The following is a 22,419-nucleotide window of genomic DNA, read 5'->3' as shown; positions in this document are numbered from 1 at the left end:
CTTAGGCAGACTGAGAACAGTATCTAGCCCATCAATTTTTGAAGGGAAGAAAAACTTTAATGTCCAAATAAGAACAATGCAAACCCTAAGGCATCTGAGATGCCCAGAAAAGCTGGGATGATCCCACATCATGGTACAACCATGGTACAACCTTTAAGAAGGCTCCTTACAGGAAAGGCTGAAAGACTGATGTTAGAGAAAGACCCTGTGCTCTATCAGCAGCCTAACCGCATGAGCCGCTGCAGCTCATAGGAGAATTTAAAAGCTCCAATATTTAAGTTGTGGAAGTACATCCCTTGGAAGGATGGCACATCTTTCTTTGTCCCAAAGATTTCCACAGAGATGTTAAGATTGTGTCATCCCCTGCTTTCCTGTATTGACAGTTCTCCAGATGGTTCAGGAGTAGCACTTCTTAGCAAGAGGCAAGTTGCTGGCTGCCCACTCAGAGGCAAAAAGGATGACAGGCATCAAGCTTGGGTGCTTGGCTGTGACACGGACTGCGGATGAGCTTCCAGGGACTCTCTGCCTGAGGATCCTTGAAAAGGAGCCAGGAGCAGCAGGACCTTGTTGTCTGCACCCTGAATTAGAGTTCAGGGTTCAAACCTGACGTGTCAAGCATCCATCATCCCTTCTTTTTGCTGTCACAGAAATCATGGATGTCAAATGGGGAGAGTCTCATTTCCAGCCCCTCAGCCTGTCTTTGTGTTGACCAAAAAATAGTATGACCAAGAGAGTGTTTCTGTAATGTTTTGTAAGTGTGGGCACATTTGCCTCCGGTATTTGTGCGTCGTGTCATGCTCCTAGATGTATCCTGCTTTAAGCGACCTGCTGTTAGTTTTTCACTTGAGAAGAACTTTTAACCCAGGCTGGTGGCTAAGGTGGTACTTGAGCGGCAGAGAGAGCTTGCAAAGATGAACTCTAATAGCCGTGCCCTAATTCTACTTAAAGTTTGAGTGTAGTATATGTTCACAGTTCAGTACCAGAGCAACGTTGTGTAAGTCATGATCTGCTTTAGAGTTGTACTAACACTGATACACACTTAACAACGGTGTGAGCACAGTCATTGTTTGCAGAAGGAAGATGTGACTTCTAAACCTTCTTGTTTCAGTGTTACATCTAAAAAACCCAAATAACAAATCCAGCATTCTCATCTGTGATTATTCAAGGCCATAGACCAAAAATTTGACATTGATTTTTTAAAGCTGATTTTTGCTGTTCATGTCTTGGGAGCCTATCTTAATGCTGCACGCTCTTCTGGGAGAACATAGGGCTGACTGGGTGATGTTCATGCGCTTAAACTGGTTAGGGGTCAACTCGAGGTGGAAATCACAGGACTGTTTCCAGCCCTTGCAGAGGCCCCGGAGGTGTGAGGACACCAGCATCTCACACAAGAGATGGCAGATGACCAGATGAGCTGGAAGATGGATGTGGACCATGTAACGGACCTTGCAGTGGCAGGTTCTGCAACTTGGCTGGCTGTGCGGCCACGCGTTGTCACCACGTGGTTTTGCCAGCCAGCAGTCACTGCCGTCTGTGCAGATCACGTAGGGAGGAGAACGGGCTGAACAATTTTTCTGCCAGGAAGTGTGGCTGCATTGAAATCAAACCGTTCCGCAGGAGCTCATCCAGTTTGATGACATCCTCAGTGGGGTTGTTAGAAAGAATGGCGCAGATTATCCTCTTTTCCGTCAATAATGTGAGAGCTGGAGACAGGATTTTTTTATTTTATTTTTTATGGAATGTTATCAGGATGTGAAATGTTGCCCAAGGAACATTTTCATTAAGACTGATGTACTTAAGACACCCTGTAGAGTTTTAGCAGTGCCTGCTCAGGGGCCTGCCACAGAGCTTGATGTCCAACAAACCTGCTTGTTCTCAGCACTGGAGGAGCAGGAGAGCTTCAGGTCTCAGTCAACAAGTCCCAGCTCTGGTGAGGGGTTGCAGAGGAGGAGCTTCTTAATTTTTTCCAGGCAGCTTTAGTTATTTCTTGATTTTTATCTTTTATTTTTATTTTTTTTTAACTTGAAAGAAAGGAAACCACTAAATCCAGCAAGTAAATAGAAGTCAGGGGAGGGAGCTGAGAATTTTGAAGGATGAGTGGATGCAGGTAATACGCTATTACATCCAAGGAAAAGGTCAGTATTGCTTCTACAAAAGGCAGCCCAGCCTCACAATCCTATGGGAGTGCTTGGAAGAAGTCAGCAAGTATGTGGATGAGAAGCACCTAGTTGGCGTAGTCTGCTTGGATTTCTGGAAGGTTTTCAATATGGTCCCTCATGGCGGGGGCTTGTAAGGAAACTTATTAGTCCTGAGTTAAGAAGGAAGTTCCTTGTGTGAATAAATACTTGTCTAAAAGGTGAAATGTCTAAAAGGTGAAATGCAGGGGGGAAGTGGACAGCGAGTTACGGTGTGGAAGAGAGGTCAGCAATGCTCTTTACAGGGATAGGGGCTGGGGTATGTGGGGTTCAATAAATCTCTAACTGGAAAAATTGTGAATAATGAAGTGGTGATATTTGCAGGTGAAACAAAGTTTAATCAGGGCACGAAGGGTAAGGCCTGACTTTTAAAGAATTGCAGACAAGCTTTTATGAGGCTCAGTGAGAATTAAAATGGAAGAAGAAATTCAGCTGTGAAGTGACGGAGCTTGGGGAAGATGGAGAGAACCTAATTTCCTCATTTCTTCCTATTTTCCTATCTAAAGCAGTGGGCTCTGAGCTGACTGTTACTGCTCAGGAACGAGATCTTCGGATGGCGATAGGCAGTTCTGTGGAAAGGTCAGCTCGGTGCTAAATGCCAATCAAAAGCAGCAAACCACGTTAGGCATTGTTATGAAAGGGAAGCAGGACAAAACAGAGAACATCATTATGCCCTTGTATAAATCCACAGTGCATTTACATCTTGGAAATTGTTTGTAGTTTTGGTCCATCTCAGAGGCTTAGAAGAGCAGGCGGGATGGCCAGGAGTCTTCAATCGCTTCTGTACGGGGAACGAGCAAGTTGGCGAAGGCTCCTCAGCCTGACCAAGAGATGACGAGTGGGCTGGGGCATGTGACAGAGATTAAAGAGCCCACCAGCGGCATTGAGAGAGTGGATGGGGATTGCTTGTGTGATGTCTCTTCCAATACAAGGACCAGAGGGCATCAAGTGAAACTAGCCGGTGAGAGGCTCAAAACAAGCAAAAAGAGGTGTTTCTTTGCACAGCACGTAGCTGAGCTGTGGAAGTTGTTGCTATAGGAGGTCATGGATGCTAAAAGTTTGCATGGGACAGAGGGGAAGCAGGACAGCCTCTTGATTTAAAAGCCCTTGAAACCATCTTTAGAGGTAGTTCTGGATCATAGGCTGCTGGAAGGAAAAACAGACATCGGGGAAATTTTGCTACATGCTGTCTTGTTCTTATAATTCTCCTAAGGCAAAGTTTGGCCACTGTGAGATAAGCCATGTTGGACTACATGGACATTCCTCCTGACCCATTCTCACGCTGCACTCGGTAGTGATGCCCTGGAGATGTGGGACTGACCTGAGGGTACTGTGGAAGCAGAGCCCAGTCACAGGAGAGGTGGCAGTATTCAAATATAACAATTTGATGTCTGGAAATATTTCTATAATTTTCTTTTCCCCACAAGTTTTGTCTTTGTGTTCCCATTAGCCCCACCAGTGAATTTTGAACTGCTGGAATTTTTGCAGCACATCACTCCCGCCTTCCCAGGTACCTGTGACACCACTCGCTCAAAGTCTGGGAACTGAGCTGTGGACACAAGCACGTGAATTTCCTCGACTTGAAAGTCCCCCATTACAGAGCTGGGAGCATCCTGTCCCAGCTGGGCACAGAAAGGGACATGAGTCTGAGGTCACGGCTGCACCTGAGACACCTCAATTACTTGCTTACTTGCATTAAGCTCCCTGTGTGGTTGCTGGCAGCTCTGCATGGCCATTCAGACTGTAGGATGGAGCTGCCCACCATGGTAGTAAAAAGCTCTTAACTTCAGAGCCTAAAAAAGTACCAGGACAACCCAGGACAAGAGCAGGTACTGAAAAGTGGGGTTACAAAAGCAGCCAGCCTGGGCAAGCAGTCTCACCCAGTCTGTGGGTGGCAAAGATGATAATGAGAATATAGAATCACAGAATTAGAATTCTAGAGAATGTTTGGGTTGGAAGGGACTTTAAAGATCATCTAGTTGCAACCCCCATATTTTGTGGACATGGCATGCTGTTCAGTGGGATTTAGCAGAGCTGCTTTAACTTTGGATTTTGGTTTTACTTGTCCTCTTTCTGCCCTCAGTGCTTTTCTTTCTTTTTTTTTTTTTTTGTATCACGCTTCACCTGATGATGCATTTTCGTTCACAGGAGGGCTTTTAATTGCCATGAAGGACTTCAGCCAGTGCTGCATATTTATCCTTACGCTCAGGATTTCAGACACTTCTAATGGACTGATAACCATGGGACGGTGATGGCACAGACACAGCAGGGTGTGTGGATTCTTCTTGAAGTAAATGAAGCATAAATGTTATTTCTGTACTTCATTTCCTAGACCTCCAAGTCATGTGTATTAAAGTCCTTCCCCCCCCCCCCCCCTTTCCTCTCTTTCAGATTTTAACAGTGGGAAGATGCTGATGGACAAAAATGAATCTTGGCTCTCTAATTTCTCCTCTGCTGCCTCCTCCTTTGTGAAAGGAGGTGGCAACTGGGCAGGGATCGGCCTCCAGGAGGTGGTCATTGGGCTGATACTAACCCTCATTGACTTGATCACGCTCCTGGGAAATACGGTAGTCTTCATCTGCCCGGTGGTGGAAAAGAGGCTGCGCACCGTCACCTATATGTTTATCATGTCCTTAGCCATGGCAGATTTCCTTGTAGCTTGTCTGGTCATGCCTTTTAGGTAAGAAGTGCTTGTAAGGTAAGATCAGAAGGCGGTGTGCGCGTGCAACGTCATTTCTCTTAGCTCAATGGCTGCTGTTTAAGCAGGGCTGGCTAGAAGTTCACGTGCTGTGCTTAGGGCTGGGCTCTCCAAAGAGCTTAACTGTGGGTCAGTGATTGCATGTGCTCCCGTGCCTCAGTTTCCCTACCCATTATAATGGGTCCCTTTATAAGGAATGGAGAGAGACTTCCCAAGGGCATTTTTCCTCTTGGCTATAGAGGGACCCTGGCTGCTGGTCTGAACTAGATATCCAGCTTTTCTGGTGGCTCCAGTGCGATGAGTCCCCTCTTCCAGGACTAGCTCTGCGTTGCATGCGAGGCCAACATGGTTGCTAGATGATTTTGCATGCCCTGAGTGTTTGGGGAATGCGAGATGAGGACTGTCACTGGTGTGTCAGCATTAAGTGCAATGACTGCATTGACCTGCTAGTGTTTCAAAGGTAGAGAAAATCACAGAGTATATTTTTACCTCATTTTTTTCAGTCAGAAATGACTATTGAAATCAGTGGAGTTAAATTCTGTGCTTTTGATTTTACACTTCTTTAACCTTATCTTTTATTTTCTGGTAGTGGGAGGGAGAAGTAAAAAAGATTCTTACTAGTGTAAGAAAACAGATTATTTCATATTACTGAACTTGAAAGGCTATTGCAGAGATGTTATTCTTCATATTCTTGGTGAAACACAGAATTTTGATTATTCCTTCTGGTTCAGACAATGTACCGGTGGAATTCATGGGGAAAGCTGGCGAAATAAATCTTTTGCCTGCATAAACAGACTGGAAGATTTGCAGTCTGCAGTGAGATAACAAATGGGATTCGCTGCACTTGGGGAAATTGTTTTGCCCCTATTGCCTGACTGTATTGCACATTGATAACTGGCAGTGTTGACATGGGGACAAGGCCATCTCCCCTCTCTCTGTGTGAATGTAAGGATTCGATTTTAGTACAAGTAGGGTAATTTAGGCTTCCCCTGTATTTAATGGAGGAAGAGGGCACTTCAGAGGGGAGTTCTCCCTGCTTGAGGTTTATATTTACAGGAGCTTCACTACCTGGCTAAAACAAATCCAGAAACCAGTTTACTTGTAGGCTCTGGCTGTCTTGTTCTGCAAAATGGCCGTCGGTTTGGGTAAAGCGGGGGGCTGCTTGGTGCTGTTGCCCTATTTGGGTGTTCTTGGAGCAATAGGAAGAAGCTGAACTCTTTTCATGTTCTGTGCTTCAGTTCTCACAGGGCTGCCTACGCTTTTAAATTTGGCACCAAAAGATATTTTCCCAACAAGCAATTACAAACTGAGTTTATAGTGTCAGGTGAAAAAAAAGCAGTTAATAGTGCCCTTTAAAAAATATTGCTGCCAATTCTAAGCTTGGTGAATTTTTAAGTTCAGGTTCTGAAATCATCCATCTGTATTCACCTCTCTCCCCTCCGCCTGCTGCTACCAATATCTGCCTTGTGGGCTTGGTTTGCAGCTCAGTTGTACGATGATCTAACCTCTCCTACCCTATTCAGGTTGGTGGGAATGAGGGCAGTGACTTAACCAAGACATTTGTATTGACGGAAGTGGGAGTTTTGCTCTATGTTGGAAAGAGGGGATTGTGGAAGCGGCTCTTTGCCAGACGGGGGTGGGAAGGGGGTCCAGGTTGGCTGATCTTGTTCCCTGAGGATGGCCAGCAGCTCTGAGTGGGTGTGTGGGTGAGGACCTGGCTGACATGGCTGCAGCAGTCTGGCTATCCACTTCCTTCCCCATTTCCAGCTACCAGGCTAAACTGGGCTGGAGATGGGCTGCAACTGGGAATGGTGGAGTCTGCAGGGCCTGAGCTGGGCTTGCCTGCAAAACAACGTGGTTCCCCCTGCCCTGCCCAGAGGGGATGCAGAAACAATCCACGTGCTCCTGTTGACAGTAGCACATGCTATTTTTTTTTCCCAAGAGAAGCTCTGATGTTTCCCACTGCATGGACGAGGTCACCACAGTAAAATGCAGCAGACCATTTCAGCCTCCTAGAAAGAAAAACAGTGTGTCAGACACCAAAGGTTAGCTAAAGCAACAATCTTTCTGCTACCTGGCATTTCCCTGGGCTATTTTTCTTCTCCTTTCCATGTTCTCGTTAAGCCCAGAAATGAGGGGTCATCCCAATCCCGCCCAGGTGTCTCAAGGGCTCCTCTCTGGGACTGCACAGCATCACCTGCTCTTCCACCCGCTCCAACCATCCCTCCAGGAGACCACCTTCTCCGTTACCCCCATCTTACCCAGGAATGGCAGCACCCCCTTTGCTCAAAGAAGACAAAAGCTGAACAACTCCTGCTTTGGAGTGAGTTCTAGCTGATAATTGCTATCACTGCTTCCTCTCTGAATTTGCCTGTTGTCCACCTGATGACTCCTTTGGTGTCTCCACATTCAGCTCATGCTTGGGAATATCTGTCCTCAATTTCTTCTTTTTCTTCTAAATGGAGTTTAAGCATTTCCAGTTATGCAGCGTCCTTGTTACTTCTGCTTCCCACCTACTGATGTGGTATTTGCAATCTGAGTGATGGGAGGGAGCGGTAGCAAAGAGCAAAGACAAGTAGGTGTCTCGGCAACTGTAATTTCCCCCTGTAAGACTGATAGCATCCCCTATAACTGGAGTAGAGACCTCTTCCTTGGCAAGGAGAAAGAGGGAATTTGGCGCTATGTTTTGGTCAGTTAAGAGTGCAAAGGTGTCACAAATGAGTGATTTAGATCACTTAAAAAATCACCATCAAAGGTATTAGCAAAAGTGGTTTTAATATGACGTTGTAAAAGTGCGATTTAACAAAGTCCGATGGCAAGGTTCACTCTATTAATTACTGCGTGGAAGAAACACACAAAGGAAAATTGGGTTACGCTCGACTTAGAATGATTCACAGAGAGATCGGGGATACAAAAAGATATGGAGGACCCTCCCGTTGAGTCACGAGGCTCAGAGTAGACCCCCTTGCTTTCTAAACTCCCGATGGAGCTTAGGTGCAGCTAGGTCCAATCTTAGTCTCAGACTTGCACAACGGTTTATGCCTAAGGGATTATAGATGCAAAATTTATCAATTCATCAATGCAATCAAAGTTGCCAAGACAAAATCCAAGTTACCGTACTACAAGGTTATGGGCAGTATCGGTCACTTAGCAAGGATCTGCCGTTGGTAAAAGGTCTCTCTGCCTCGAGGAGCAACCTGGAGAGGTGTCCCAGCTCAAGGGGACATCACCGCCATGCAGCCACGCTGCCGAGCAGGGAGAGCTCAAAGAAGGCTCACTGAGGCTGTCATAGTTATGGGATAAAGTGGTTGGCTCGTAGTCGAATTACATGCGATAGGAAAGGTATGCATGAGGCTCCTTGCACCCACAACTTTCTTTGTTCCTTGATAAATGAGTCTTGGAAAAGCCACCCGCTATTCATGTGTCAATCGCATGATCGGTGTTCCAAGCTCATATGCATCGATGCTCTCCGTGCCACTCGGCTCCTTTGTGGTTCTCAGAGAACAGACTGGAACCAGAGGAGTTCTTGGCCCGGCCACGGCTCAGGCCTTACCTCCTTTGGAGCCCGTACCACACTGCTGCTAGTTTGGTTAAGAGGTTGAGTGCATCCGTCACACTCCACCCCGTGACTACAGTCAATCCACTTTATCGACTCGTAGAGTGGTAGTACGGTTACCTTTTGCCTCTATGTTATAAATATGTGGTGTATTGTAGATCACTGGTAAGAGTCCAATTATTTGGTAAGCTGTTTAGTTTAAGTGTCCTAATTAATGTTAGTTATATACCATTTTACATACAGAATCAGTTGATAGTATGCATTTTACATGCTGGATTGATGTAATTTGTTTCATTTTTTGCCACACTTTGATATACAGAATGATTATAAGCAATAAATATAATAAGGTTAAAACTAACAAAACTAGATGCAGCATTAAATTCAAAGTTCCAGTTGCTGTTGGGGACCATCCATTCTCACCAGTGATGTTCTCCATCTTTCTTCACTCTTTCTAGGATATGGTGTCTCTCCTCTGCATGATGGTGGCTGGTAATCAGGGTTCTCTGTCCATTGTGTCGAATTCGAGTTAGCAATTGGTTCAGGTCATCATGTTGCAACAGTTTTCTCACCAATGGGAGATTCATTCCAATAGTAGGCAATAAATCTTGATACAATGTATAGTTAGATTGTAGCAATTGGTGCATTGTGACAGGAGCTGAATAGATAAAGTCGCATCCCATAATTTTGGTAAAATTACAAATATAGATATTTCAGTGATTATATGTCTCTACAGTGGTGTTGTCTATAAATACAGAATCACAAAGGGTTCTCATTCAAACATGTCCATTTCCAACATATATAAGTACAGTTTCAGGGGTTTCGTCAGGATGTATTTCAAAATGACAAACACGTTGTTCTGTGTCAAGACAAATGTCTTGGGCCTTAATGGTATTACTTTCACAAATAAATCACTGCTGTTCCCATACAACACATGTATCAACATCAATAGTTTGACATTTGTTCCCATTTTGTTGGGCCCATACTCTGTGTTCTAACGGATAGAGGACAGTTCCGCTGTGATTTAGTCCCAGTGCAATGACTGGGTATATGGTGTATACCGAAGCATTGCGTATTGTTAGAACAAAAGCTGTGGCTTTACTGTCAGTGGGGTCATAGGTAAAATTGACTAGATGCCACCAGGATTGGAATTCCCTTTCAAATTCAGTTGCATTATCCCAGATTACTTTTCGAATGTCGGTGGGTAAGGTGCCCTCTTCACCTTCTCTTACGATCGCTGCCACAGTAGATTGTACCCATAATTGATCTTGAATACAACTAAGAGCGAGAGAGACGTTAATCTGGGTTGCATCTAGTGCATTCACAATTAGTTGGTGGTCCTTTTCATTAATTCTTTCCCACTGAGGTGATACATCAGGTAAGAGCCATTGGTTAGTTGCTAGTATTACATTGCGTCCCTTCAGAGCATTCCATCTGCGTGGCATTTTAACATCATAATCTTCCTTTACTATGTCATGTATTGAGTAATGACGACATTACAGCAGTTTGTATATGGTATGTAAGAGTTATTGTGAATAATCATAACATATATATATCCCTCTTTAACAGGTAGCCGTGTTTTACAAGGCACGTTTATATTGCTGTCTGTTAGTAACAAGATGGGTGGCTTATCTCTATTGACACAATTGTGGCTGATTTCTTCATTGACAGTTAAGTTGAGACAGGTGGGCGTTCGTGGGGAAGCAAGTATTATCGAAATCTTCATCGTAGGCCGATGTATCTTATTTTCACTTGGAGGAGGCTGCAAGATAAAAGGGTAAAACAAACTGGTCTCGGTGGGGTTTTCCGGACAGGTTACCCCATTAGAAAGAAGGAAAAATCCATTGTGCACTAATTCTGTGTTTTGCACCACTGCTGTCAGTAGCTTCCCAGGCAAGTGGGCTACGAGGTTTAGTTAGAGTCATAGGTACAAGTCCAATTTGTGGTAAATTTACCACGACGGGTTGTCCTGGCTGTAAAGCTATTGGATATTTTCTTTCATCAGGAGGTGGAGCATCAGGTCCAGTTTTTGCAAAGAATGCTCGGCTCCCAGGGCTCCCAGTGGGCCCATACCGATTATTCAATTGATGAAGTACTCTGGAAAGTCGAGTATCCCCCTGGGCCTCGTGTGCCTTAAGGCTCCTTTTCAATAAGCCATTAGCTCTTTCTACCATCCCATTGGATTGAGGATAGTAGGGGGTATGGAATACCCACTGAATTTCTGCCTGTTTTGCCTATGCTTGCACTTCCTTGTTGGAAAAATGTGAGCCGTTGTCACTTTGGATGACATCGGCGGTTGGTAGCCCTGAAAACCAAGAGGATAATCCCCCAATGGTGCTCTGACCATTAGCCTTTCAACATTTAGTTGCCGTAATTAGGCCTGGGATGACCTCTACTCCTGTGAGGATGTACCGATATCCCGAGGAAGGTTTAAAGGGTCCAATGTAATCAATTTGCCATGTGACCATAGGGTTTTTCCCTCATTAATATGTAGGGGCGGTGTTTTAGCAGGGTGATCTGTTTGCAACTTCAGTTTACATTGGGGGTATTCTATAAGGTTGGTTCCACATGTTTTCCTGTTTAGAGGCCAACCTCGGCTTTGGGCTGCAAAATAAAGTGTTCTCAGCCTGTGTGGCCTAATTTTTGTTGTAACCATTCCCCCCGTCGGTACCATTTGGGATCTGGCGTATCTCCTGGTTTTATTCCCCTAATTCTGGCTAATTCATCTACTTGTTGGTTCCGTTTTGTGGCTGGTTGGTCATTGTTTACACGGGCTTTTACCCATCCTAGTTTAAATGGTGCTTGTCTAGCTGTATTTAATAGTAATTGCCAGTCTCCAGTTCTCCGAACTGAGGATCTATTTACTTCCCAGTTTAGGGCTTCCCATTGATAAAGCCATGGTGTGGCACCTGCCCACACAGCATAGGGATCGACGTAGATAACTTTTGCTCTATTTTGTGCTGCTAGAACAACTGCCCTTAATTCTCCTACTTGTGCACTACCTTCACCTTCTTCTATTACTTGTTTGCCAGTGGTAGTCATGAATGCGGTGGCTTTATGCCGCCATTTGCTGTTTACCCTCTGCGCTGAGGCATTGGTAAACCAAATGCCTTCGGTGGGTGTTTTCTCAGCGAGGGGAGGTGCATTTAGAATCAGTGAAGGTTTAAATGGCTGTTTTAGTGCTAGTGGGTCGGTGTTTACAGGCATTTGTAATTTGGAAATTTTTGTATGTCCTTCAGTCAACTGCATTTCATCTGCTACTCCCATCAGGTAGGCACACCATTTTCTGGTGGTGGGTTTCTGTGCAATTCCTTCTGGAGGAGCAGTTCCTTTTAGGACTATTTCTTTAGCAAATTATTAGCAAATCAAATGGCTCTCTAGTCTGAACAGGTTGCCCCTTGTGTATTTTCTCAACTTGTTTAACTGCTCAGAGCAAAGACAGAAGTCCCTTTTCCCATTCGGAAGATCTCTGTTCTGTCTCTTTAAATGCAGTCGAGCTAAGCATTAAAGGTCTTTTTGGTCCACTTGGCCTGGTCTGGAATAGATTGCAATACGTACGGTGTTCTGCAAAACCCCATTCTGCTATAATAGGGTCGTGGGGGTGTACTGGCCCCAGTGACTGATATGTCTTTAATTTCTGTATAGTTTTGATTGCCTCTCCGTATTCTGGGTTCAATTTCCACGGTTTTGCCTTTCATAACAGTGAGTACAGTGGGTGAGCAATGATAGAAAATCCAGGTACATGTTTTCTCCAGTACCCTAAAGAACCCATACGTTGTTGTAATTCTTTCCTAGACTGGGGCATCTGTAACTGTTCTATTTTACTTAGGGTGTCCGGTGGGATTGCTGCACTACCCGCGGTCCACCAAGTACCTAAAAATTGTACTTCTCTATTTGGTCCCTGACATTTTTCGGGTGGAATTTCAACATCCGCTTTATGTAGCGTTCGCCACGCTGCTGCCGCCGCTTCCCCCACCTTTTCAGGGGAGGTCCCTCCGATTAGGATATCATCTATATATTGGTATAGTTTCACATCTTGAGGGAGCGAGACTGTTTGTAAGAGTTCAGCAAGCGCAGCGTGAGCAATCGTGGGTGAATGTTTATATCCCTGTGGGAGCCTGTTAAAAGTGTAATGCATGCCTTCCCAAGTAAAAGCAAATTTCTCTTTATCTTCCTCCTGCAAGGGGACCGTAAAGGACATATCTTTCTCACCTAGCACTGCCATCCATGGGTGTGCGGCCGCTTGTAGCGTGGCTGTTAAAGTCGCAATGTTAGGTACTGCAGCCGTTAGCGGAGCTGTGTTGGCATTTAGGCGCCAATAAGCAATTGTCAGACGCCATCTCCCATTCGGCTTTTGGACTGGCCAGACTGGTGAATTGTACAGGGAGTGGGTTCTGGAAATAATGTGCCGTTTTTCTAAGTCTGCTATTACTTCAGAAGTTCCGTTTCGTGCCGCAGCAGAAATCGGGTATTGCGGTACATTAGTAACTTTTGAATCAGGGAGTGCAGGGGCTGTGCGGAGTACACGCACTGTAGCCTCCCGATTTTTATCAGGGTTCGGGATGATATTTGAACTGAAGGACCACACACTGCCGTCCGGCAGGCGCCAGGTTTGGCCGTTCAAAATGTCAAAACCCAAAATATTTTCATTGTGATCTTTGATTGCAAAGCGAGTAGACAGCATGCGCTTCTCGCCCAGGAGCCATAAATTAACTTTCACAGTTTGGAAAATAGCACTTGCTCCATGTACTCTGGTAATTTTAACTCTTTGCCATCCAGGTCATACACCCAGCGTCTCGGCATCCTGTTGTGTTAATATTGATATTTGTGCTCCCGTATCTGTTAGGAATTTTACCAATTGTCGTCGGGGCCCAACTGGAATCAAAATATATGGGCCATTATTATTTATCCATTGATAGGATTCCACTTGCTGGACAGGCAGGCCCAATTGCCATCCTGGCATTACTTGATTTTTGGCCTCATGCTCTGCAATTCATCCCTAAGGGGGAGGAATTTTCCCTTTTCCGTCTTTTATACGCCTTCTGGCCACCTTTAGCTGTTCTTTCAGTTTCCCAATCATGCCAATTATCACAAGAGCATTCTTCTGAGAAGCTGGGAATCAGACTTATTCCATACTTCCATAAGTAATCAGTAATATGACTTGCCATCCTGCCACCTATGCCAATTTGTCATAAATGAGTGATTTAGATCACTTAAAAAATCACCATCAAAGGTATTAGCAAAAGTGGTTTTAACATGACGTTGTAAAAGTGCGATTTAACCAAGTCCGATGGCAAGGTTCACTCTATTAATTACTGCATGGAAGAAACACACAAAGGAAAATTGGGTTACGCTCGACTTAGAATGATTCACAGAGAGACCAGGGATACAAAGGGGTATGGAGGACCCTCCCATTGAGTCACGAGGTTCAGAGTAGACCCCCTTGCTTTCTAAACTCCCGATGGAGCTTAGGTGCAGCTAGGTCCAATCTTAGTCTCAGACTTGGACAACGGTTTATGCCTAAGGGATTATAGATGCAAAATTTATCAATTCATCAATGCAATCAAAGTTGCCAAGACAAAATCCAAGTTACCGTACTACAAGGTTATGGGCAGTATCGGTCGCTTAGCAAGGATCTGCCGTTGGTAAAAGGTCTCTCTGCCTCGAGGAGCAACCTGGAGAGGAGTCCCAGCTCAAGGGGACATCACCGCCATGCAGCCACGCTGCCGAGCAGGGAGAGCTCAAAGAAGGCTCACTTAGGCTGTCATAGTTATGGGATAAAGTGGTTGGCTCGTAGTCGAATTACATGCGATAGGAAAGGTATGCATGAGGCTCCTTGTACCCACAACTTTCTTTGTTCCTTGATAAATGAGTCTTGGAAAAGCCACCCGCTATTCATGTGCCAATCGCATGATCGGTGTTCCAAGCTCATATGCATCGATGCTCTCCGTGCCACTCGGCTCCTTTGTGGTTCTCAGAGAACAGACTGGAACCAGAGGAGTTCTTGGCCCGGCCACGGCTCAGGCCTTACCTCCTTTGGAGCCCGTACCACACTGCTGCTAGTCACAAGTGCATCTGTCACAAAAGAGGAAGGAAATTGGACATTTCCTACTTCTAGGCTCCCAGGAAGGCATGGAAGGAATGAGAAGCAGCAGCTGAAAATATGTTTCATTGGGAAATCTGTCTGTGCCTTCTCATGCCCAACAATAAAGGAGAAGAAGGGCACAACAGGGATGAGGAGGGGACCACAGCTGTGAAGAGTATGAGGGGAGGAGAAAGATCATAGAATCATAGAACAGTTTGGGTTGCAAGGGACCTTTAAAGGTCATCTAGTCCAACCCCCCTGCAGTAAGCAGGGACATCTTTAACTATGTCAGGTTGCTCAGAGCCCCGTCCAGCCTGACCATGAATGTTTCCAGGGATGGGGCATCTACCACCTCTCTGGGCAACCTGCTTCAGTGTTTCACCAGCTTCATTGTGAAAAATTTCTTCCTTCTATCTAGTCTGAATCTACGCTCTTTCAGTTTAAAACCATTACCCTTTGTCCAATCAAAGGATTGTAGAGGGGGGTAAAGGATGGCATTACAAGGCGGGGAAGGATTTCCCTGAAAACCAATGGCTTTGCTATGCAGCCAGAGGGAAAACAGCCCACCTCGGAGACTGATGTCTCATTTAACAGAAAAAAAGTACGAAGGGGAACAAAGAGCAGAACATGATTAACGCTTTGTGCCCCTCCTGAATGCTCCAGCATTGCCTGGTGTGAAGCCTTTCCAGGTCTTGGCGGGCCACGTGGTGAGGAAGGGACCCTGCCATCTCCATCGGGAGTTGTTCAGCCCTGCTGATGGGGTGGCTCTTGGTCCACACCTTTCCCACCGTCTCAGCTTCATATCTACATTGCTCTTTTGAATTGCACTTTGCTCCTCAGTCGGCATGTTAGCACATGCAAAAGAGAAGGAAAAGAAATGATCTCAGGAGCCAGTTTGGCTCAGGAATAAGAGGTTTTGTGATAGAAAGGAAAACCAATCTTGTTGCCTGGTGCCTTAATTTCATAGGAGTAAGACTTCTGCTTTGTTCCTGGTTTGGCTTGTTTGCAGGAGCAGTTCAGCTGTGCTTAGCTTGTCGTCGGGGTACTCCAGCCAGCCCAGTCGTTTGCAGGCTGAATATTTCCAGCTACTCTTTTCTTTTGCAAGCATAAGTGAAACACGGAGGTGACTTCGCTTCTGCTCATGCTGTGCATTTCTTTGGGCTTTTATTATTCCTTTTTAATCAGCATCATTTCCAGGCTGCAGAGATTTTATGCATCAGAGAAGAGGGAACAGGTATCCGCTACCCTGTGCTGTGAGAACATCTGCTAGGTCAGGAGCATCCCACCAGCCGCTGATGGGAGCTAGGTACCTGCTCAGCTGGGACCTGTGTGCAGGGATGTTCATGACAGCAGCATGGTCCACTTCTGGATGGCCGCTCACACCACAGGCTTTGAGGGCTTCTCAGGAGTGGCACCAAGACACCCAAGTCCGTTACTGGACCTGTGCTTCAACTTCTGCATGTCTCATTTCCCCATCTAAAAACGAGCCATGCAACCTTTCCATGTGTGCACAGTGGGACCCTCCACGCTGCCACGTGGAGGCCACCACAGTGTAGAGACAGGTTCTGCTGTAGATTAACGTTTGCTTGAATTTTTGCGTAACATCCTGTATAACAAAAAGCTGACGAGGGCTGGGGCCCTTCAGCCAGCACCGTACCCACTTACATTAGTTGTGCTCTAAAAGAACCTTCATAAAGTAATTTTAATGAGTTGTTGCTAATTAGATGCAGAGCAGGGGTTGGTTTCTAACTCCTCTGACATCAAGTTGACTCTTTCCGCCCTTGCTGGACGGCAGAGCCCACCTGAGTGCACTGCAGCACAAGAGCCCTACTTTCACTGTATTTGACCAGCAAGCTGTGAAGTTACAGGATAATTAAAGCTTTGCAGGACTAGGTAGTTACTCAGCCTTTCACATCAAATTCACACAATGGTTATGTCAGCAGCACCCCAGGAGTTGCAGAAAGCTGGTGAAAGAAAGGGGAAGCGAATGGCATCTAACTGAATGCTATAGAAACATGCATTAGCCTTCCTACAGCTGCCATATGTTCCTTCCTTCGCTGCTCACTTCTTACAGGCCCCTCCTGACTTTGTTAGAAATAATTTTGGCATAATGTCTGCTTTTCTTCGGTGTGTTTACCTCCCTGAGGCATTTGTGAGCTACATAACATAGAAGCTGCATAGGCTTCCTCCTAGGATTTCTTTTTTTTAACCAAGAGTTGAAATCCTCTAGTTTTGAGCATGAGACCAGATGAAAAGTGAGTTTTTTGGAGGAGGGAGCATCTTCCATGCCCCAGGAATTGGGCAGAAATCATAAAAGTCTATGCTGCATAGGGCACTGGAAAAAGCTGTGATAAACAAAGCTGTGCAGATGTAAATTTGGGGAGCTTTGAGGGGCAAAGGACCTCTTTCAAGGCACTTTCTTATAACAGAGTGCAGGCAAGAAGCATAGGTTTGGTCTTCTTCAGTCACGCCCCACGTGGGTTATTGCCTTGGGTTGCACTTTGAGGATGAATCCCTGCTGTGTAACTGAGCTGCACACCCCTCTTTAGTACCTCTGTGTTAAAATGTGATGTTACCTCAGTGGAATCTTGAAGAAATGCATGAAATCAGTCCTTCTAGCTTCGATTTCTACCCGTTTTCTCTGGCAGTATCATTTACGAGGTGACGGGGATGTGGTTGTTCGGGAAGCTGTTCTGCAAAGTCTGGATCTCCTTTGATGTCATGTTCTGCACCGCGTCCATCGTCACGTTGTGCTTCATTAGCCTGGACAGATACTGCTCCGTGGTGACCCCGTACCACTATTCAAGAAGAATGTCCCGTGGCAGGTGAGTGGAGTTGCTCCTCACTTTGGGTCCCTCCAAATTTTTACTTGGCCATGGCCTATATTGACTAGGGACCAAACGAGCTATTGGCAGTTGCTGCCCAAAAGCAGAGCGATGTGGCAAAAGGATCTTTGCACCATTTAAAACTTTGCAGAAAATTTTTAATGTGGTGCAGGGGAAAAGGAGAACAGCTGAGCTGGTTTGATGGTGCTCCTGGGAAAGCACTTTTTGAGTTAAGGATGGGTTGCAAAATGGGGTAGAAAGCAGTGGTGTGGGCTGACTTGTACCTACAACTTCTGCCCTTTGCAGGCATTTCATGGGGATTTCCCCAAGGACTAGGGGAAATGACACCCAGAAGAATGCATGTAGCAGTAGCCTTCCCCCTCTTAAACTCACAGCGTTTTCTGACGTGATATTCATGGGGGAGATGCGGAGAAAACAGGATGAGTTTCTAAGCTCCTGTCAAGGTTTCATGTGAAACATTGAAATGAGGACTACATGATGGGGAAAGTTGTCTGAGGGTGGGCAGAGAAGATGCTGCAGCCGCGGGGTGCTTTAAAAGGTGGGTTCAGGTTCTTTTGGGGATGTTTTTCCCACTGCAACTCTTGCTGTGTACGACTTGTGGAGCGCGGGCAGTCGCCAAACGAGGAGGGAGCTGCGCGGCATGCCATGACGGACACTAGGTCCTCAGCACCGCACAGCAGAGCAAGTGCCGCAGCGGTACTGAGGATCTAGTGTCCATCAGCTCCACCCCTACTGCTCCTCAGAGGATAAGATAATGGCCAGATATTAGAGCTGAAACCAAATAGAAAAATCTACATGCTGTTGTTTTAAATGTTAACAAAAATCCTCTGTAAAACCTTTCCTCCTCTTTTTTCAGCCAGCTCTGAGCATCCCTTACGCTGACCCCAATCCTGTAAACCACAGACCCAATTACCCAATCGTTAAGACATATTCACGTATGGACTTCTTGTACCCCGGCTTTTTCCCTTCTCCAAGCCCTGTGGGACCGCTGAGCAGGGATATCCCACACGGGTTACCATGGGGACTGAATCGTACTGGATGTTCTCAACTCAGAATAACTCAGACCCTCTCTCCCCTCCCCATCTCTTTCCTTTCGCAGATGCATCGCGATGACCTGCATGGTCTGGGTATACTCCTCCCTCATTTCCTTCCTTCCCGTCATGCAAGGCTGGAACGAGATCCCCGGGGTGGACTTCGATGCAGGCAGAGAATGCATCTTTGTCACCAACTGGATTTTTGCCATCGTGGCTTCTGCGCTGGCGTTTTTCATTCCCTTCATGGTCATGTGCAGCATGTATTTCTTCATCTACCGAGCTTCACGGCTCAAGGCCACTCGTATTATGTCTCAGACCCTGGAGATTCACTACCACCCCAACAGCAAGCGGCAGAACCATCTGCAGCTGGAGAACAAGGCCACGCGGACCATTAGCATTATCATTTCAGTTTTTGTGCTGTGCTGGCTGCCGTACTTTGTCCTGAACGTCTGGCTCGCTGCCAGAGGCACCGACTCCACCAGCACGGTCTTGGTTGACACCTTCAAGATCATCACTTGGCTAGGGTATTGCAACTCCACCATCAACCCAATGCTCTATGCTTTCCTGAACCGGGACTTCCAACGGGCCCTGAAGAAGCTGCTCATTTGCAGGCACAGGTCTCAGGTGGACATTGGAGAAGACATGGTTTCCATAGCCACGTTTTCCAAGACTGCTCCAGACCTAGAATATAGCATTACGGTGCCAGTGCCCAATGGTGCCCTGAAGGGCAAACCCAAGTAATAGCGATTCAGAATCGGTTGCTGGAGGTGGTGGTACAAAAAGTGCCAGAGCAAATCCTAATGGAAAAATAACGGGTGGGAAAATAGGGGAAGGAGGGGCTGGAATATTACAGCTGGGGACATACGACAACGATGCATTTCTTCATCTTCCACAGTTTTACAAATGAGAAACTTTGATATTTTAGGAGTAATTTGTTATAACTAATGGAGCTAATTCCTTCCTGGGTAATTATTTTTTTAATGAGCGTTTCCTAAGACAAATTCAATCTTCATGATGGGGAAAAAAAATAATCAGTGTGATAATGTGAACTTGTCTTTGTGTACATCCTGGTGATCTACAACATAAGGCGGGACAGTATTTCTTTCTTATAAAGCCACGGTAGCTCTCATCTTGCAGCTTACATCACAAATTTGACCAATTTTAGTAGCTCCACGTGTGTCAGTCTGTGTATGGGAGTTAGGAGGGATGTGGTCAAAGAGTAGAGGTCACTTTACAAAGGCACCACTCCGCAGTCTGGGCTGTTACCCAGGGTTCAACTCACTTGCTTCTGAAATATCGAGAGGTTCAGAGCTTTTAGTGGCTTTCTGTGAATTATCTGTGAGTTTCCTTATTAATTCTGGAAGGGAATATCCTATGTGGCAGACCCCAGGAGATGAGCAAGACTTGCTGTAACACCGAGAGCACTGAGTGCCCAGGGGGTTCAGAGGGAGCTACAGGTGACCAAGACCAGCCAAAGAGGGGATGTGAAGAGGAATTATTACTTACTTGTGTGTTTTGCACTGTGATGTCTATGCCTTCATGCTATGAGTGTAGCTATAGAGTCTTGCTGGACCACACAGCCATAAAAAAAATCGTGATAAATAGGAATGATTATTTTTACTACTCCCAAGCGCTTGTCTGGACTTCAAACAGCATCAAAGAGCACGGGGTCCCTGCAGGAGGGCCATGGAGTACCTCACTGAAGGATTACCCTGAAAAGGCAGGACTGCTCCCGAATGTCTCTGCAGTAAAAGCAGGAGCTGAGCCCCCAGGACCACAGCTTTTCTCTAGCGGGGTCACGTGAGGGCTGGTGACTACTCAGACAACAGCCATCACTTCCCCCGGCACGGTTCTGTTGGGGTCTCATGCTGGTTTACATGGGAGAGTCACTGCACTCAGAGCCTGCTCTTAGACTCATCTTCTGTGGACATGAAACACTTCAAGGATGGTTTCTGAAATAGCTTTTTCTGAGCGCTCAGTCACCTACGTGGGACAGGCAAGGCTTCTGCAGCCTGCAAAGCAGAGCAAACACAGCAGAAAGATACCCAGGCTAACATTTAATGCTAAAACTACCAGATTGAGGCACTCAGAGAGGTGAAGAATGTCACTTTGTTAATAAATTAAAAAAAGGGGGCATTAGTAAAAGCCCTCAGTCCTTCTGCTCTTCCAGTTCAAAGGTAGCAGAGGGCTGTCCTCAGAGGTGTAGCAAAAAGCAAGTAGCTACTGCCTAGAGCAGCTCAGCTACTGAAGACCCTGGTACAAGGGTAAAAAAAGTTCTCTCATGGGCCTGGTAGAAGAAACAGCCCTGACCTGGGGTTGCAACACTGGTACTCCTGTCAAATGACTCTTCATGGAGTGGGTTAGATCTCCCAGCTCCAACGACTCCAATAACAACATGGAAGCGGTAAGGAGAATAACGACACAATCCTGCCCTTATTCTGGGGGAAGCATCTAAGTCCAGTGGGCACAAAGGTGGACGGGGCAGGATTCTTGCTCCTGCCACCCAGTTCATTTTGATAAAACAGGACAAGGAACTGTGTTTCAGCCCCAAGAGCTATGGTGGGGAGGGAGCTGAGGGATAGGCAACATCCTCTGCAAGAACAGGCCAGGACCGCAGTGCCGCACAGTGCAGCAGAGCCCGAGACCAGAGCTCCCTTTTGCAGGGCTGTAAGCTGGCAGCTGTGCTAGCCTCTGTGCAAAGGTGTCCCTTTGCAAAAAAAGGTGGCAGGAAGGTACACGCGGATTTCCATGGCCACAGGAAGACCTCAGTTAGCTGGTTTCTAGATGTTCATAAACTGAAAGGCGGCAAATAAACTTGTCTATGAGCCATCAGGTGTTCCTGCCACCAGGGCCATCACGTAAAGACTGGGATCTCATGAACAAGGTGGAAAGCTGCTGCTGTCATCTGTACAGAACTGAGAAAAGCCTGACTTCCCTTCTAGGAGGTGAGCGTAGAGCAAACGCACATTAGACCAAAGGCCTTCTGTCTTTCAGTCGTGGATGACCATTCAGTCCGAGCTGACTGAAGAACACCATCTGGCAGAAGGACAGGGATGGAACAGGAAAAGTGTCGTATAATTAAAACCTGACTTAAAGAAGGAAAACAACATGGGAGGTGCACCCCTCGCAGTAGCCTGGTTCTGAAGAGCTGGTAAAATAATCCTGGAGCCGAGAGGGGTCTTGAAGCCCAGGTGGATGTTTCATAGCACAGAGAAGCATCCTCTTCCCCCACTGGTGGGGCAGAGCAAATGGAGCTGTGAGAGGCAGGGAAATGAGGGCTTGCAGGCAAGACCCAAGTTCAGAGGAAAACCTCTCTGGTTAGGGAAGACTTTCTTAGTCAAACCCTGGAGCAAAAAGGAGCAAAGACAGGGACGACACACTCCAGCATCCAGTGCCAAGAAAAGCAAAGACTCACCGATACAGGCAGTTAAGAGCTGAGCAGGGCCGGGTGCTTTTGTGCACCACAGAGGGCAGGATTTGTACATGCCTTCGAGGATAAGTGTAACATCCCAGAGCACACAGACACACATAGCGTGAAGCTATATTTCGCTTTTGGTACCGAAATGCTGCAGAGCCCTTGGAACAGGCAGCTACTTACATCCAGCAGATATACAGCAAGTTAAAAACACCTTATTCTTCATTTCCTGTGCTCCATCAGTAATCACTGAACTGGCAGGGAAGCTAGAGAGGCTTCAAATGTGGCCATCTAACTGTGCCTTTATAGCTGATGCTAACAGGGAAATCCAAGGGAAGAGGACACACTTAACTGTCTTCTGTTTTAACCCAGCTAAACTCTGTAAAGTTCTGTTTTTGACAAAATATTCACTGCAGCATTCTGGCTTCAACTGGACAAGCCAGTATCTAGGAGAGTTATCCAAGAGCACAAGAAGACAATCTTTGTAATCCACTTTTGCCTTATCATAAGGCTGCAGAGTGTCAGCTGGTTTAATTGCTAGTCACAGTGTCACACCACAGTACAGTGATCCCCAGAAGGATTTGAATCCAGTA

At 46.1% G+C, this 22,419-nt stretch overlaps 1 protein-coding gene across 1 annotated transcript; it reads left to right on the top strand.

Annotated features, from left to right (window-relative positions):
* The first annotated feature begins 4,349 nt into the window (after positions 1 to 4,349).
* LOC142408575 (histamine H2 receptor-like) lies at positions 4,350 to 19,376 on the top strand. Its single transcript, XM_075499146.1, has 4 exons — positions 4,350 to 4,465; positions 4,587 to 4,875; positions 17,180 to 17,356; positions 18,477 to 19,376. Exons 1-4 carry the CDS (start codon positions 4,447 to 4,449, stop codon positions 19,150 to 19,152), a joined length of 1,161 nt encoding a protein of 386 aa, XP_075355261.1. The 5' UTR covers positions 4,350 to 4,446; the 3' UTR covers positions 19,153 to 19,376.
* Positions 19,377 to 22,419: the final 3,043 nt, after the last annotated feature.

This window comes from Mycteria americana, chromosome 4, assembly GCF_035582795.1.
Source record: "Mycteria americana isolate JAX WOST 10 ecotype Jacksonville Zoo and Gardens chromosome 4, USCA_MyAme_1.0, whole genome shotgun sequence".
NCBI lineage: Eukaryota > Metazoa > Chordata > Aves > Ciconiiformes > Ciconiidae > Mycteria > Mycteria americana.
This window is presented reverse-complemented; position numbering and strand designations above follow the sequence as displayed.

What these genes read in the sequence shown, in the direction of transcription:
- LOC142408575 (XM_075499146.1), top strand. An exon ending in TGTCTGGTCATGCCTTTTAG is followed by an intron (nt 4,876 to 17,179) that starts GTAAGAAGTGCT and finishes TTTCTCTGGCAG; the next exon opens with TATCATTTACGAGGTGACGG. An exon ending in AGAAGAATGTCCCGTGGCAG is followed by an intron (nt 17,357 to 18,476) that starts GTGAGTGGAGTT and finishes TTCCTTTCGCAG; the next exon opens with ATGCATCGCGATGACCTGCA.